The sequence below is a fragment of the Pipistrellus hanaki genome (assembly GCF_964339955.1).
Source record: "Pipistrellus hanaki genome assembly, chromosome: 5".
Classification (NCBI taxonomy): domain Eukaryota; kingdom Metazoa; phylum Chordata; class Mammalia; order Chiroptera; family Vespertilionidae; genus Pipistrellus; species Pipistrellus hanaki.
In genome coordinates this window covers 55712813-55727237 of record NC_140507.1, presented here as the reverse complement: position 1 = coordinate 55727237, position 14425 = coordinate 55712813, and the positions used below count along the sequence as shown (strand labels likewise).

Sequence of the window (14425 nt, the reverse complement as noted above, 5' to 3'; positions counted from 1 at the left end):
GAAAACTACAGAAAGAAGAAAAAAATAAGCTGCAGAGAGAAGACACAAAAGAGACTCAGAAAAAGCAAAAGCAATTTTAATAAAGAAAATGTCCACCCTTCTAAAATCAACACATTTAATACTTTATGTGTATACTACATCAAAGCTATGTATTGTTCTTTAAAATATCTTTTCTCTATATGATTGTGAGGCTCAATCATGATTACAGGATACATGAAATTAAGTGTATTAACATGACACAACTACTCAAGATTCTATATAGTGCATTATTTAAGACTCCACATAGTTTATATAGATCAACATGGGCTATATGAAGTGTTTTCAGCTTTCAGGTATTTATCCCTGCTAGCCAGGATGGTTATTCTTTTAACATTGTATCTTGGTGTCCTTTTTTGAAGATGGACACTGAAAAGTGAAAATGAAATACTATATGGGCACTGATGTATGGAAAATACACTTAGTGTTTTTATACATTGTGAGCTGTAAATGCTTTTTGAATTGCGGGTATATTTATGCTAGAAAGCTTGAGAATTTGACAAATACTGAACAATTTGTGAAGAATGAAAAACCCCTTGACCATCAATTCAAATAAACAGAATTCAAACTAATTACTTTGAAATCCTTTGATTGTTGGGTACCAAAACAGTTTTAAAGTTAGGGAACTGCTTTCCCACTTAACTCTTGTGGGTGGCCCAATCCCCCATTGTATTCACAGAGAAGTATACTTATATGCCTTTTTTTTTTTAATCATAAGTGATAATTAGAAGCAAATTAAATCCTGCTTAAAATTATATATATATATATATATATATATATATATATATATATATATATATATATATAAATAGCTCCTGAATGACTTTAGACTCTAGGTATGCAAGACATAGACTCTCTTTTACCTCCACATCCTGGATGCTATTTGCATGCTGCCACTTCTGTAACAGCCTGAAACAATGCCGATCATTACATCAGGATCATCCAATCTAGTGACAATCTAATCAGGATGGCTCAATGTAGTGAGAATATCAAATGTAGTGCTTCTAAAGTTGTTAACAGTAATACTTTTAAAGAAAGTTCATTCCAACAAATACAATATAAAAAGTTTTTGTAGTATATGCATAAATTTACAAAAAGCACTTCGAGGATGTCTGGTCAAAACTATTGTCAGAAGATTCCAAAGCCCAAACATGTCTGTTTATTTGTTTGTTTGTTTTTTCTCCAAATGTAATTGTGACAACTACAAGAAAAGCAGTGAAAACCAAGACAGGGAGATCTTGGCCTTTCCTCAGTGAGTTCAACCCCATTCCTTGGTTGAACGGGCAATAAAATATGTTGCCGGTTGTGCTTGTTCCGAAACAGACGTTAGCTGGGACCCTAGGCTACAGCAGTTTCAGATCATTATCATTGTTGTTGATTTTTTTAAATTCGACTGGGCTTGCTTGCTTTAAAGAAGTCTTGGAAACATCTGTGTGCATGGTAGACATGGCTATTGTCTCGTAGTCATCATCCCGAGACCGGAAATCACAAAAGTTAAAGAAGAACTGCAAGTCCCTCTGGAAATTTTTGTTCAGGAATCCATAAAATATGGGGTTGACACAGGTGGATATCATTGCAGTGAGGTGGCAGAGCAGGAAGAAGAGATTATGGTTGCACACAGCAATAACCTGATGGTGCCAATCAAACACAATGTTAAAGATGGTCAGAGGCAGCCAGCAGACTGCAAATGCTACTACAATGGACAGAAGCATGATGTTGATTCTTTTGGTTTCATTGGACCTGCACTTGTTGTCTCTCATCTTGTCCATCATGTTGTTTCTCCTTTTTAAGCGTATATATATCTATAGAGGGAAGAAAAGAAAAGTGAGTTCAAACAGAACCACTCATTTAATGAAGAATTCTTTAGAAAGAAGATAAAAAATGGAAATGGTGAGGGAGGAAGGAATTTTCTTACCTTGAAGTAGCAGATAAATATAAAACAGAGAGGGCCAAAATACTGCAGCACCAAGAGGAGAGTGGTGTAAGACAACCTATGAAATTCCGATGGAAATTTATCGTAGCATACGTATTTATCCTTGTAGCCATCAAGGGTAAAATTCTGGAGAGGTTCATCCGTCAAGACTTGATAGATCAGGAAAGGTAAAGAAGAAGCCATAGCAAGAAGCCAAATGACAGCAATAGCTATGTAAGCATGCCTATTATTTGGTCTCCACCCTCGTGGGTTGATTATCAGCTGATGTCGTTCCACGGCAATGAGAACCAGAGAGAAAATGGACACAGTGATTGAAACACATTGCACAAAAGGATTCAACTTGCACATCGCCTCACCAAAAACCCAATGGTCCATTATTGTGTAGACAAAAGTGAAGGGGAGACACATGATGGCAACAAGCAAGTCTGAAAAGGAAAGGTTCACAATCAGGATGTTGGTAACGTTTCTCATCTCTTTTTGTCTCAAGATGATTACAATTAAGGCCAAGTTTCCAGTGATCCCGAGAATGATCACAGCTCCATAAGCTAGAGCTAATGTAAATATCATGGCCAAAGGCAGATGACAATCATCAATTTCAAAAGCCAAAACTGTGGAATTATTCTTTGAAAAATTATAGTTGATTGAATGATTTTCAACCTGGAAAACTATTGTTGAATTCATTTTGATTGGTTCGGTTATTATCAATCCCTTTAGACAAATAGACAGTATGTTTCTTCAAAGCAGATCAAATGTTCAGCTTATTCTTATTCCCCATATTGGCATCCACTTATCAAAATTATTCTGAATTCTTCGTCCCCTTGAACTGAACAATCTGTAAAGAGAAAATGACTGATTGCATTACTAATTTTAGTGAGGGCAGGCAAAACGAATTATAACTCATAGCACTGTTTAAAGTGAAGACACTGAAATAAATAAACAAATGATATTTGTATAAATATCTTCTTAAAATAGCATCCACAGTGCAAACATTTTGAAAAAAATCTCAAAATTTTTAATCAGGCAGGCTTACACATTGAGTTTGCAGCAAAATATATAGTGAGTGGTCTGTGCGTTAGTAAGGTGTATGTAAATCTCATGTTCAAACTCTTAATATAAACAGTACTATCAGCACATTCCTAAACACTGTAAGAATATGAATATATAACAAAAAACGTAATGCACAGCTTAAAACATAAGAAAAATACATGAAACAAGCAAAGAAAAAAACAACAACATAAACAAAACTATCCAATCCTTTCTCTTAAAATAGAAATGAAAGAATTCCTGTGGAGATCAAGTTGTAATAATAGCTCTTCCAAAGACTGAACTCTTTAAGGCAGACATTACTTAACACAAATATATTTTTTAAATGATTAATACAGTGAAATATCAAGATACCTTGTCATATGAAGGGCTGATGAAGGAATAGAAGATGAGTAATTCAGAAAAACTTAACAGGAATGGTGTCTTCTTATATTTGAGTGAGTAGCATCTGGCATAAGAAACTGGGCTTAGAATATTATGTCTACATGTACAAGTTAGAAGTAGAACCAAAGGAAGTATGTTATATTAAAAGAAAACAAATTTCACACCATTATGAGGAACAAATGTTTAATCAAATGGAATAAACTCCCTGCAAATGTAGCAAGTGTCTATACACCCAAGTTTATAACTACTATGTGTTAGACTGTCTGGTTCTTGCATTTGTGTAGGATAGCTCTGATGCTCTTTCTAACTGTAGGATTATATGAGTTTATTAATTTGTCAGAAGCTTTCAAAGGGTTTCTTCAGTTCTATTTTTATAAATATCCTCCCTCCCCTCTAGACTGTAGACAGATACAATGCAGGATCTAATTTTGGTTATCATTTTGATCCTTCACAACATTTTTACCAACAAAACAAACTACAGACCATAGTTTTGTAAAGATTAAAAACTCCTTTTGAAAAAAAAAAATATCTGATTCACCCTAGATTATTAAGTAAATATATGACATGAGATTCCTTATGTTATCAGGCCACTGTGCCTATGTTAAGAAAGGGAATTTAGTTTGTTTCTTGCTTATGTGAAGACAATAAAGGAAATCAGGCAGATTTACTTCCCTTGAAAAGAAGATAAGACATTTAATGAACCAACAATATGTTTGTCTTTTAAGTGGTGTCTCTCATGAACCTTTATTTGAAGCGTTTTGCTTTTTAGGATGTGGAGTGTTGTTGGTTTTTTTTTTTTTTTTTAATTTTACAACCACAACTTGAATTTATAAGACAAAAGTAATAAAAAATAAAGGTTATTAACATTATGTGAGAAAGTATTAAGATTAGGGATAGTAGTGGAATGATTTTTAACTGTGAATGTTATTAGAAATATAGTTCTTCTCTCCTCTATGCAACCTGTAATGACTCCTAAACATAAGTGGTAATCACAGTTTTTCTCTCAAGAATATCAAAGACAAGAAATAATGACCCATCTCTAGGTTTCTGAAAACAAACCTTGAAAAAAAAAAAAGGAATAATTTAAACATTCTTTGGAAATTTCTTACTTAAGAATTCAAGAAGTCCAGCTGGTGTGGTTCAGTGGTTTAGCACCCGCACATGAACCAGAAGGTCAGGATTCGATCCCTGTTCAGGGCAATACCCAGGTTTTGGGCTCCATTCCCAGTAGGGGGTGTGCAAGAAGTAGCCAATCAATGATTCTCTCTTGTCATTAACATCTAATTTCTCTCTCAGTCTCCCTTGCTTAGTAAAAACAATTTTAAACAGTAATTTAAAAAAGAATTCAAGAAAACTTTGCATTATGCTTCCTGTTACCAAGATAGCTGAATAGGACAGTGTACCCTCTTTTTTCTATGACTTCTTATGGCTCCCTCACACTGAGTACCACCAGGTGAAAGGTACCCAGGGATGAGATTTGAACTGTTGAGTACATGCCTCAGCCTGAAGACCTCTGCATTCTGCCTCTCTTCTGCTTTTCACTCTTTGCTCTAATAATCCCATTGTGAATGCTCTGTTCCAGGTAGGCCAGTCTCTTCACAGTCCACTAGTGCTCTTTGCTTGTTTTAACACCTTCAACCTTTACTCCTGCCATTCCTCTTGCTGGTTATTGTCTCATTACCAGTCCAAGTCTACCCATTTTTCAAAGTGCCATTTAGTCCCTGAATCCTTAATTGGCTCCTGTCGATTATAATATAAACTTTTTTTTTTTTTGGTAGGTATTGTGTATACCTCATAGTGCCTTCAAATATTAGATTAAGGATAATTCTGTGTTGACTGACAGCAGATGCATGATTGGAACTGCAGGTTCTTCTCTGAATTAGTCTCCAGCAGCTGAATTCCATCCATCTTTTTACAAGCAAAATGGACGCTAATTCAATAGATTGTAATTTTTTTCTCTTTATTGATTTTTATTTTTATTTATCCATTATTTATTTATTTATTTATTTATTTACTCCTCACCTGAGGATATTTTTCCCATTGATTTCTAAAGAGCGTGGAAGGGAGAGAGGAAGGGGGATGAAAGAAACATCAATGAAAGAACCAACAATATGTTTGCCTCCCCCACATGTCCCTACTGGGATTGGGGCACCTGTATATAGTTCTTCTCTCCTCTATGCAACCTGTAATGACTCCTAAACATAAGTGGTAATCACAGTTTTTCTCTCAAGAATATCAAAGACAAGAAATAATGACCCATCTCTAGGTTTCTGAAAACAAACCTTGAAGAAAAAAAAGGAATAATTTAAACATTCTTTGGAAATTTCTTACTTAAGAATTCAAGAAGTCCAGCTGGTGTGGTTCACGCTCTTTAGAAATCAATGGGAAAAATATCCTCAGGTGAGGAGTAAATAAATAAATAAATAAATAAATAAATAAATAATGGATAAATAAAACAAAAATATCCTCAGGTGAGGAGTAAATAAATAAATAAATAAATAATGGATAAATAAAACAAACTAAATTCCCAAGTACATGCCCTTGACAGGGAATTGAATCTGGGACACTTCCATGCATAGGCCGATATTCTAACAGCTAAGCAAAACCAGCTATTGAGTGCTATTTTTGAAAGTGAGGAAGAGAGAGGGAGACAGAGAGAGAGAAAAATTGATGTGACAATGGAACATGGGTCAGCTGCCTCCTACAGAACGTGGCCACAAGCCTTGACCAAGAATCCAACTGGCAACCTTTTGGTGAATAGGATGATGCCCAACTGACTGAGCTACACCAGCCGAGGCCAATAGATATTTTATTTATTATTTATTTATTTATTTATTTATTTATCATTTTTAGTTAGGTCATGTATGTAGGAAAAAATGTTCCACTTTGTGTTAAAAAAAAAAGAAACTTCTTAAAGGAAGCTTCATTCCTCCAATGAATACTTAGTGGACACTTATTTTGCATCAGACATGATTTTAGTGGAGATAGTTGTGACATTCTCATTGAGTTTCTAGTCTTGTGGGAAGATAAAGACAAAAATAAAGGAGAGAAAGGGTGGGGGAGAGGGAGAGAGAGAGAGAGAGAGAAAGAGAGAGAGGGAGGGAGAGAGGGAGGGAGATAGTATGCCAGATGGTAATAAGTGCTGTGGAGAAAACTAAAGCAAGGAAGAGGAACTAGGATTGTTGGGAATTGCAATTATTCCTGGGTGGTAGGGAAGCCCTCCACTTGTCTGAGAAGATGGGAGGGTCCCATGCAGAGATCTCAGGGATTGCACCCCATATGGATGGAATATAAAATCTTAAAGCTGTATACCTGGTGTGCTAAACAGTACTGGGAAAGGTAAGCAGAGGAGGAACAGATGTGTAGGGACCAATTCCTTGGGACAGTCTTTGACTTTTTCTCTGAGAAAGATGAGGAATCACGGAAGAGTCTTCAATAAAGGCCTGAAGTTACATAACTTGTTTTACAAATTTTGCTCTAGCTGCTGTTTTCAATAGACTGAAGAACAGGAAAGAAAAGAAGTAGGGGAGATTCATTACGAAGCCAGTGCGTTATTCCAGTTGAGAGATAATGAAGGTGCAGCCCAAGGTGTTGGCAGAAGAAAGGAAGAAAAATAGACATTTTACATCCACTAACTGACAAAATTCAATACGTATGGGAATTAATGCAAACATTTATTAAACTATCACAATGTATGGGCTACAAAGATAGCCTTCTTACATGTGATTTTAGGTAAATATACTGAAACCCTACTTTAATATCTTTAAAATTATATTTGATGGACTTTTCCTGTTCCTACTAAGTTAAGTTAGTTATAAAGAGAATGAAACTATTTTTTTTTAAGTATTTGCAAGCATCCTTTGCTAAGTGCATTGTTGGATAGTCATTCCAGTTGGATAAAACAGTTTCTCATTGAATAAAATGTACTATATTTTCAGCCTACTTTAGTATAATTTCAAGAAAAAGCAATCGTCCGAAAACAATACTAGGAGAGAAAGGGTTTAAACACATTACCTTTGAGAAAAAATTTAATATTCATGATTTCAACATCTATTTCTAAAGTAAGGAATGCAACTACAGACACTGCAAAAATTAAAGCTTGTTAAATCTCATAGCTGTCATGTGCATTTACAGACAAAATAGAGAGACACCACACACATCACCAGTTGGCAAACCAGCCCCTTTCCAAAAATACATTTCTTTCTCCTTCCCGATTAGAACACTGGCCTTTCACCCCTTCCTTGCTGTTCTTGGTGCTGCTACTCCCTGAAAATACAGCTTTCTGCATTCATAGCCTGCTGCAGATAAATGTGTTCATGGTCCCAGAATCAGCTGCTCGCCTCATCTGTTTTGGAAAAGAAATATCAGTCTCGCACAAGCAGCCTCCCAAAGTTGCTGCAAGTTTAACTCGATAAGTTACGTAATTCTCTGTTCCTTTCTGTCCAAGGCGGGCTTGTTCAACAGACAGCTGCCTTCAAACAATAAGGAAGACTAATACATCACAGTCACCCACCAAAGAGCCCTGATCTATAGTCATGGGTGGGGAACGGAGCTGGGCAGCTTTCTGTTCTCTCTTGCTTCATGGGGAGACAGCCTGGAGTCTTGGAACTGACAGCCATGGTTTCTATCCAAGCAGAGAGAGACAGACAAGCTCCGCACTTACCCTGCGTGTAGGCCACTTAGCGAATTATGCTTTCCCCTAGGGTCCAGGCAAATCTGAGAGCTCTTTAAAAAAAAGAAAGAGGGAGGGTTGGGGGGTGGGGGGGGATGTTCCAAGAACACTCCCGGCTCTTCTCCCCGAGGTTTTTGCTGCTCAGGCGCCCACCGTTTTTATAATTGTGTAACTAGGTTACTTGCCCCCAATTTCCCTCATTTCTAACTCCCGCCCCACCCCCCAACACACACATCTGCCATACATCTATTAGGGAACAACTCTGCTTATGGTGAGGAGAGGCTGTCAAAACAGAAAACATCCCAACTAACTAAAAACGAACGAGCAGAGTCCACCCTGGGTCAATTCTCTTTGGCCCAGCATCAGCCATTAAAACCATATGCCCCCCCCCCCTCCTCCACAGGAACGTCCCTAAAGCCACCCCCACCTTCATTCAGCCCATCTCCTAACCCGGCCAGGCTCCCAGCATCCCTGCTCTCCATGCAGCTGGAGTTAGATGACTAGAACCAGGGAAACAGGAGAAGAGGGCTGGAGCGCGGGGTCGGCTTGGGAGGGCGCAACGCAGGGGGGGTGGGGGGTGCAGCCCAGTCGCAGGCTCCCCCAAGTGTCCCAGGGAGTAGCTGGAGCCCCCTCTCCCCCTTATCCCCCACCTGCTCCCTACCCCGTGCCCAGGGAGGGAGTCTAAGCGGGACAGCCCGCCAAGCCCACCCTCCCCAGAGCATCCCAGCACTGGCTCCTCCGGGAAACTCCAGAGCAGCCTCCTGGCAGAGGCTCCAGCGGCTCCGGAGAAATGCGGCAGAGGGGCACGGAGATGGGGACGGGGAGGGGAAGAGCACCAGGGCGCCTGCCCTCCCCCTCGGAGAACCCGAGGAGGAGAGGAGAGGAGAACTCGGATGCCGCCGTCCAGAAACCCTCCGGAGCCCGGCTTGCGGAGGCGGCGCCCCGTCCGTCCGGGCTCCCTGCGCCCCTCCGGGAGGCAGGAGTCCCGGCATCGCCAGGTCCTGCACCTGCCCGCCCCGGGACCCGAACAGAGAGGCAGGCTCCTCGCCCCACCTCGGACCCCAGAGCCAAGTCCGGGCTCTCCCTTGGTGCCCTTTCTTCCTCTCCCAACCCTCACTCCCACCCAGGAGCGATTTCTCTGCGAAGTCCCTGCAAAGGTGTCAACTCGAAACTTACCCTGTGTGCGATGGGTCTTTTCCCCTCTGTCTATGGAAGCGGGAAGGATAGCTCTGCACGGGAGCGAGCCCGGAGGGGAGGAAAGAGCCGCTGGTATGTCTCCTGGCTCAAACCCTAAAGATTGATGGAGATAAGCAGGGACGCCCCCTTAAAGCCGAACTCCACCTCATTCCCGGGTCACGTGGCTCGCCCCCGGCGTGCGCCCGGAGCTCCCCCGCCCCCCAGCAAACGCCTAACCTGGGGCGTGCACCTCGGGGTGCGTTTCCTAGGCATTCCGGGAAGAAATGCAATTGCATCCTCGCCTTGCTGGGCTCGGCTCCGGCGCACGCGGTGAGACACAGGCTCGCGCCGCGGAGGGAAGTGAGCGCCGGTCCCCCGGGTCCCGGCCTCCGCGCGGGCCGGCAGGGAGGCCGGGCGGCTGCAAAGGGAGTGCCCGGCGCTCCTTTGTCTGCAGGTCGGTGCCACCTTGTGGCCGAAGTTATACCGCTCTGACAACCCGCGGCAGCAGGACAAATAGGGGATGCCTCAATCAATAGAGAAATTTAACCAAAAGGAAAAAAAAAAGAAGGAAAGGGCTTGGGAAGAGCACACGTGAAGTTCACAGCCACCACATGCCACTGGATGTTTCATGCTTTCTCCTGTGACATTCAAGTATTTCTTATGCCATTGCGGAGTTTTTCCCCTTCAATTTTAAACTAAAGAGAAGACTTTAAAAAAAAAAAAAAAAAAAAAAAAAGCAGAAGAAGCGAATCGGATGGAGAGTATGGCCTCTTACCCCACCTTTCTTTCCACGGAGAAAAACGCACTGAGTCGGATCGATTTGTTCCCACAGTCTGGCTGCCTTTTAAAAATTTTATTTATTTATTTTAGGGGAGCACGATGACCGGAACATTTCCAGGGTGGTCAAAGAGTGAATGCCGTTTTCTCGGTGTTCTACAACTGTACTGAACATCATGAAGAGAAGAATTGAATGTGCACAGAGTGTTGATGCAAAACCATGACGGTGCCCCATAATTAAGGCTAACTAATAATCTGCTGAGCTCAGCTGTTTCACAGGGTTCTATTCTATTTTGAAAAGTCAAAGGTGTGTCATTCACACCCCCCAATTATTTACTGGTGTAGATGAATGAAACTTTTCCCAAATCCAACTGTCAAAAACTAAAGTCTTCTGAATAAAGATACAGGACACTGCCTAGGGTATGTATAAAGGTTTTATTGCATAACAACTGTGATTGCATTCTGTCTTCAAAATAAAAACTAAACAAAATTCCAAGACACTGTTAAGAAATGTTTTCTTTTCCTGGTTGTTAGGCTGAATAAACACAATTTACACCTCAAGATAAGACATAACTCATTTATTTATACAGAATGATGTACATAAGTTCTCCTTTTTGTTGCAGGAAAGCTTTTACATTGGCAGTTCTCATTAGACATTTTTTATATAGTTGGGAAGAGACATGATCAAGAATTAAAATATCATAATTATGTAATATATGCACTATAATAGATATGAACATACATTTAAAAATATTCCATTAATGGTTAAACAGAATAGTATGATATAATATGTATTTTCCTTTTCTTTTTATCAAGGATGAAAATTAAGGCATAATTTAGAATTTCAGTCCTTTTAAAGGGCAATAACTCATTTATGTTTCCACTCACCTCTGTTCACTCCATTTAGGTCACATTCTGTTCTTAGAAGCAAGTTAACCTAAGGTGTTTGTCATCAAATTGGCTATTTTTAGCCTATTGCAAGAATTACAAATGAAAAGTTATCTATGAAGAACTCCTTTTATTAAACATTTTTATTAAACAAATATTTTGGAATTGAGACTTTAATTTGGACACACTCCTTTCAGTATTTTCCCAGAATATTAATAAAGGCATGTCTATAAAAATGTATCTTGTCTTCTTATAAACTTAATTTTTATAAAGTGTCCCCCAAAGGCAAATTTATAAAGCTGTATTCTTGAGATAGTCATATCAAATACCAATCTTTGAAAGATTACCGGTCTCAAGGACTTTTTCTATGTCAAATTTTATAGTATAAACAGAAGTTTCTATGTCAAATTTTATAGTACAAACAGAAATGTTTCCCAGAACAGCAAAATCATTTCATTGTCTAGGGATATATCATTTAGTAAGTACTCTTTCCAAAGTGTAAAATAATAAAATAAAGCAAAGAAAAATCATCAAATATAATGTAAGATATTCTTATGATACTAGAATCCCTGCGCAGGAATCCATGCGCTAGTAACTCACTGCCGCTCTTCAGTAGCTCCCCCTTCTACCTCCCCCGCGCCCCCCTTAGCTTGCTGCCCTGCCCACTCCTGTATCTCATTGCTGCCCTCCTCTAGCTCTCTGCCACCCACTTGTAGCTTGCTGCCCCACCCTCCTTCTGATCCATGATCTGGCTGTTATGAGGTTGGTCATTATGCTTCACAGAGTAAGACCATTTGCATATTACTTCTTTATTATATAGGATAGTCTTGGAAAGTTTGAAAAAAAATAGTCTGAGTTCCTCAGAAGATAAATGTCAAAGAGTAATCGGAATTCTTCAAAAGATGTGTTGAAAAGAAGATATGTATTAAATAAAGATAATTTATTTTTCTACTTTTAAGTGGTCAGTCATATACCTTCCTATTTGGGATAAACCAAATAAAAATCTTTGCTAGGGAGAAAGATTTTTTCGAATTTTTTTTCGTGTGTGTGTGTGTGTGTGTGTGTGTGTTTCCTTCTGAAATTTCATGACAGCCTGACCTATAAACCATGACTAGGATAATTAAATTAATGACCTATTCTCATGTCATCTTGAGCAATCATCTTATGTCATTTAAACAGAGGGATAGAATCTATTCATTGAATCTGTGTAGATCTTAGTTTTATCTTTTACAAATGGAACATCTTTATGGGCTTAATTTTTAAATTCCATGATTCAATAATTGTCTAAATAAAGGTGTGTCACTATACTTGGTATAATAATTATTCACTGCAATTGCTCTATTGATCACCTGGTAAGTTCTGCTGGGAAGGTTAAGGGCTTGAAATGGGAAAATTATAATAAACTATCATTCAGAAAAATCTCAATAGCCATGTAACTGGGAAACTAGAATATAGATAATACTGATAAGGGAGAAATTCCACTAGGGTAGAACTTACTATGCAGCATATTGGTAAATCACTTCACATTCTATGACTTAATTATGTGCCAGTTTTCTCTTCTTTCTGTGACTTCCCTACTGCGTTTCTTTGAAAGTTTAATCCTATGCAGTATAAGTTGCAATGTTATTTTATGAACCACTAAGAAAGAACAAAAATGCTTTCAGTAAAGCAATAACATACATTTAATTGTAAATTAACCTCAAAGATAGAGTATTAAAATGTTAAATAAATAATCCTCATCTTAGAATCTTTGAAATGTAGTCAGTAAAGAGTTTAACTAAATTGCTTTGGGCGAATAGCCTATACAATCACTTTACTCATTGTCTTTTTGAGAGAAGTAACTAGCAGAAAGAAATAACAATGTAGTTAAAATGGTAGTACACAAGTACATAGACAAACAATTCAATTAACTTACTAGGATAGAAGACACCAGCTGCTATTGATGGATTTATTCTTGATTTGAAATAGGAATGCACTTCAACAAAAGTTCTCATTTGGTTGCATAGGCTAAAAATGTAGAGCATTCGTTTTAAAACTGTCAGAACAAGAAGCCAGAGGAATGGGATCTTAAAAATTATTTTGTAAATATCCAAACATTTTCCTGCAGATCTCATCTAGTCAGACACCCTTTGGACATTCAACAAAAGTATAATGCTATTTTACAAAAGTATAGCATTTTGTTTTTGTGGCATGTCTAATGAAAAGACGCTTGGCATTTTCACAATTGTTGTTTTTAAATTATAATTATTACTATTCCCTTCATATCTCTTTTCAAAGAGATGTGCAGTACGATTGGCTGCTAAAAAGGGAAAGTATGAATGCTACCACTGAATCTTCCATCATCTGAGCCAAGCTTCTCTCACTGTTCATCTTGCCTCACTTCCTCTCCCCAACCCTCTCCCACCTCTGAAACCTCAGGCTTGAGATTGGTACCAAATCCCTTCACAACACAGCACTTCCGGAGATGGGGCAGTCTCTCCCAAAGATAGCAAAAATGTTCCTTGTGTGCACCTAAATGAGATCACTAATAGGCACAGAGGTGGTATGAAGTGTTTCCAGGTATCACTTTGCTTAGGTAAGTTATCCTCTCTTCCTTCCTTTGTGTAAGTGTAGCTGTTGCTTTTCTTTCCCGAGATACTTATAAATCCGGGAAGAGGATAAATATCCAAGAATGGGCTCTGGCATAATCTCAACACAGGAAACTATTTAGCTACCACTTTCTGCTAGCATAGCATGTAGGTGAAGTTGCACAGATGATTACAACTATAATTTCAAACCCTGACTTGAGCTACAAATATTACCTTGAAATTCTTGGGCTTGGGTGGCTCCCAATTTCTCTCTTACAAGATATTTCAAATTGTCACCACTCTTTTCTAGCCTTCTACCCCATACCTTCAGTCTCAATGGTCTCCTCTCTTCCTTCCAAAGTGAGTATAAGCCACAGGGTATTTACTCGCTAATTTTTACATCCCTCAATTGGGCAGCAGATCCTCCAGCACAGCTGTTTCAGGCCCCAGACTTTGAGTCACTATAACCCACAGAGTTTTCTCAGCTGGCAATCCAAACATCATAGGAGAGAGACAAACCATCATCATTGGGCACTTCCTCTCAATCCATGAGCATAAAATCCATGTTATTTTATTCTATTAGATTTTGGGAGGCTTGTTAAACATCAGTAACATAACTATAACACCTGTTTATTCAATAACTAGAGGCCTGGTGCACGAATCATGCATGGATGGGATCCGGCTGGCCGCCCCTATTAGGCTGATATTGTGACAGGTCAGGCTAGCCAGAGGGAGGGGTCTCAGGCAGTTGGCAGGCTCCCACCCCATAATCGAACTCACAGTCAAAGGGACAATTTGAATATTAGCCTTTATTATGTAGGATTCCATTTTCTTGGCTTAACACTAAAATAAAAACAAAATCAAAATTATTCACTTTTTTTCCATTCTAATTTCTTCACTCATAGCTTCTCTGGCTGCTTTCTCTTGCTTGGTAGCTTCTCCAAGGAT

General features: G+C 39.0%; 1 protein-coding gene across 6 annotated transcripts in view; it reads right to left on the bottom strand.

Annotated features, from left to right (window-relative positions):
- Window positions 1–854: 854 nt before the first annotated feature.
- Window positions 855–14425, bottom strand: part of NPY1R (neuropeptide Y receptor Y1) — a 21828-nt gene continuing 8257 nt past the window's right edge. Inside the window, exons 1-8 of one of the 6 annotated variants that reach the window (XM_084884917.1) lie at window positions 9483–9587; window positions 9246–9359; window positions 8520–8569; window positions 8061–8122; window positions 5918–7742; window positions 3368–5549; window positions 1952–2801; window positions 855–1838 (exon numbers count right to left, since the gene is read on the bottom strand). In XM_084884917.1, coding sequence (XP_084741043.1) covers window positions 1380–1838; window positions 1952–2650 — 1158 coding nt within the window. In that variant the 5' untranslated portion in view covers window positions 2651–2801; window positions 3368–5549; window positions 5918–7742; ... (2 more) ...; window positions 9246–9359; window positions 9483–9587 and the 3' untranslated portion in view covers window positions 855–1379. Of the gene's footprint in view, window positions 1839–1951; window positions 2802–3367; window positions 5550–5917; window positions 7743–8060; window positions 8123–8496; window positions 8570–9245; window positions 9360–9482; window positions 9588–14425 lie in introns of those variants that run through there. The other 5 variants (XM_084884918.1, XM_084884916.1, XM_084884915.1 and 2 more) reach the window with 5 other exon arrangements.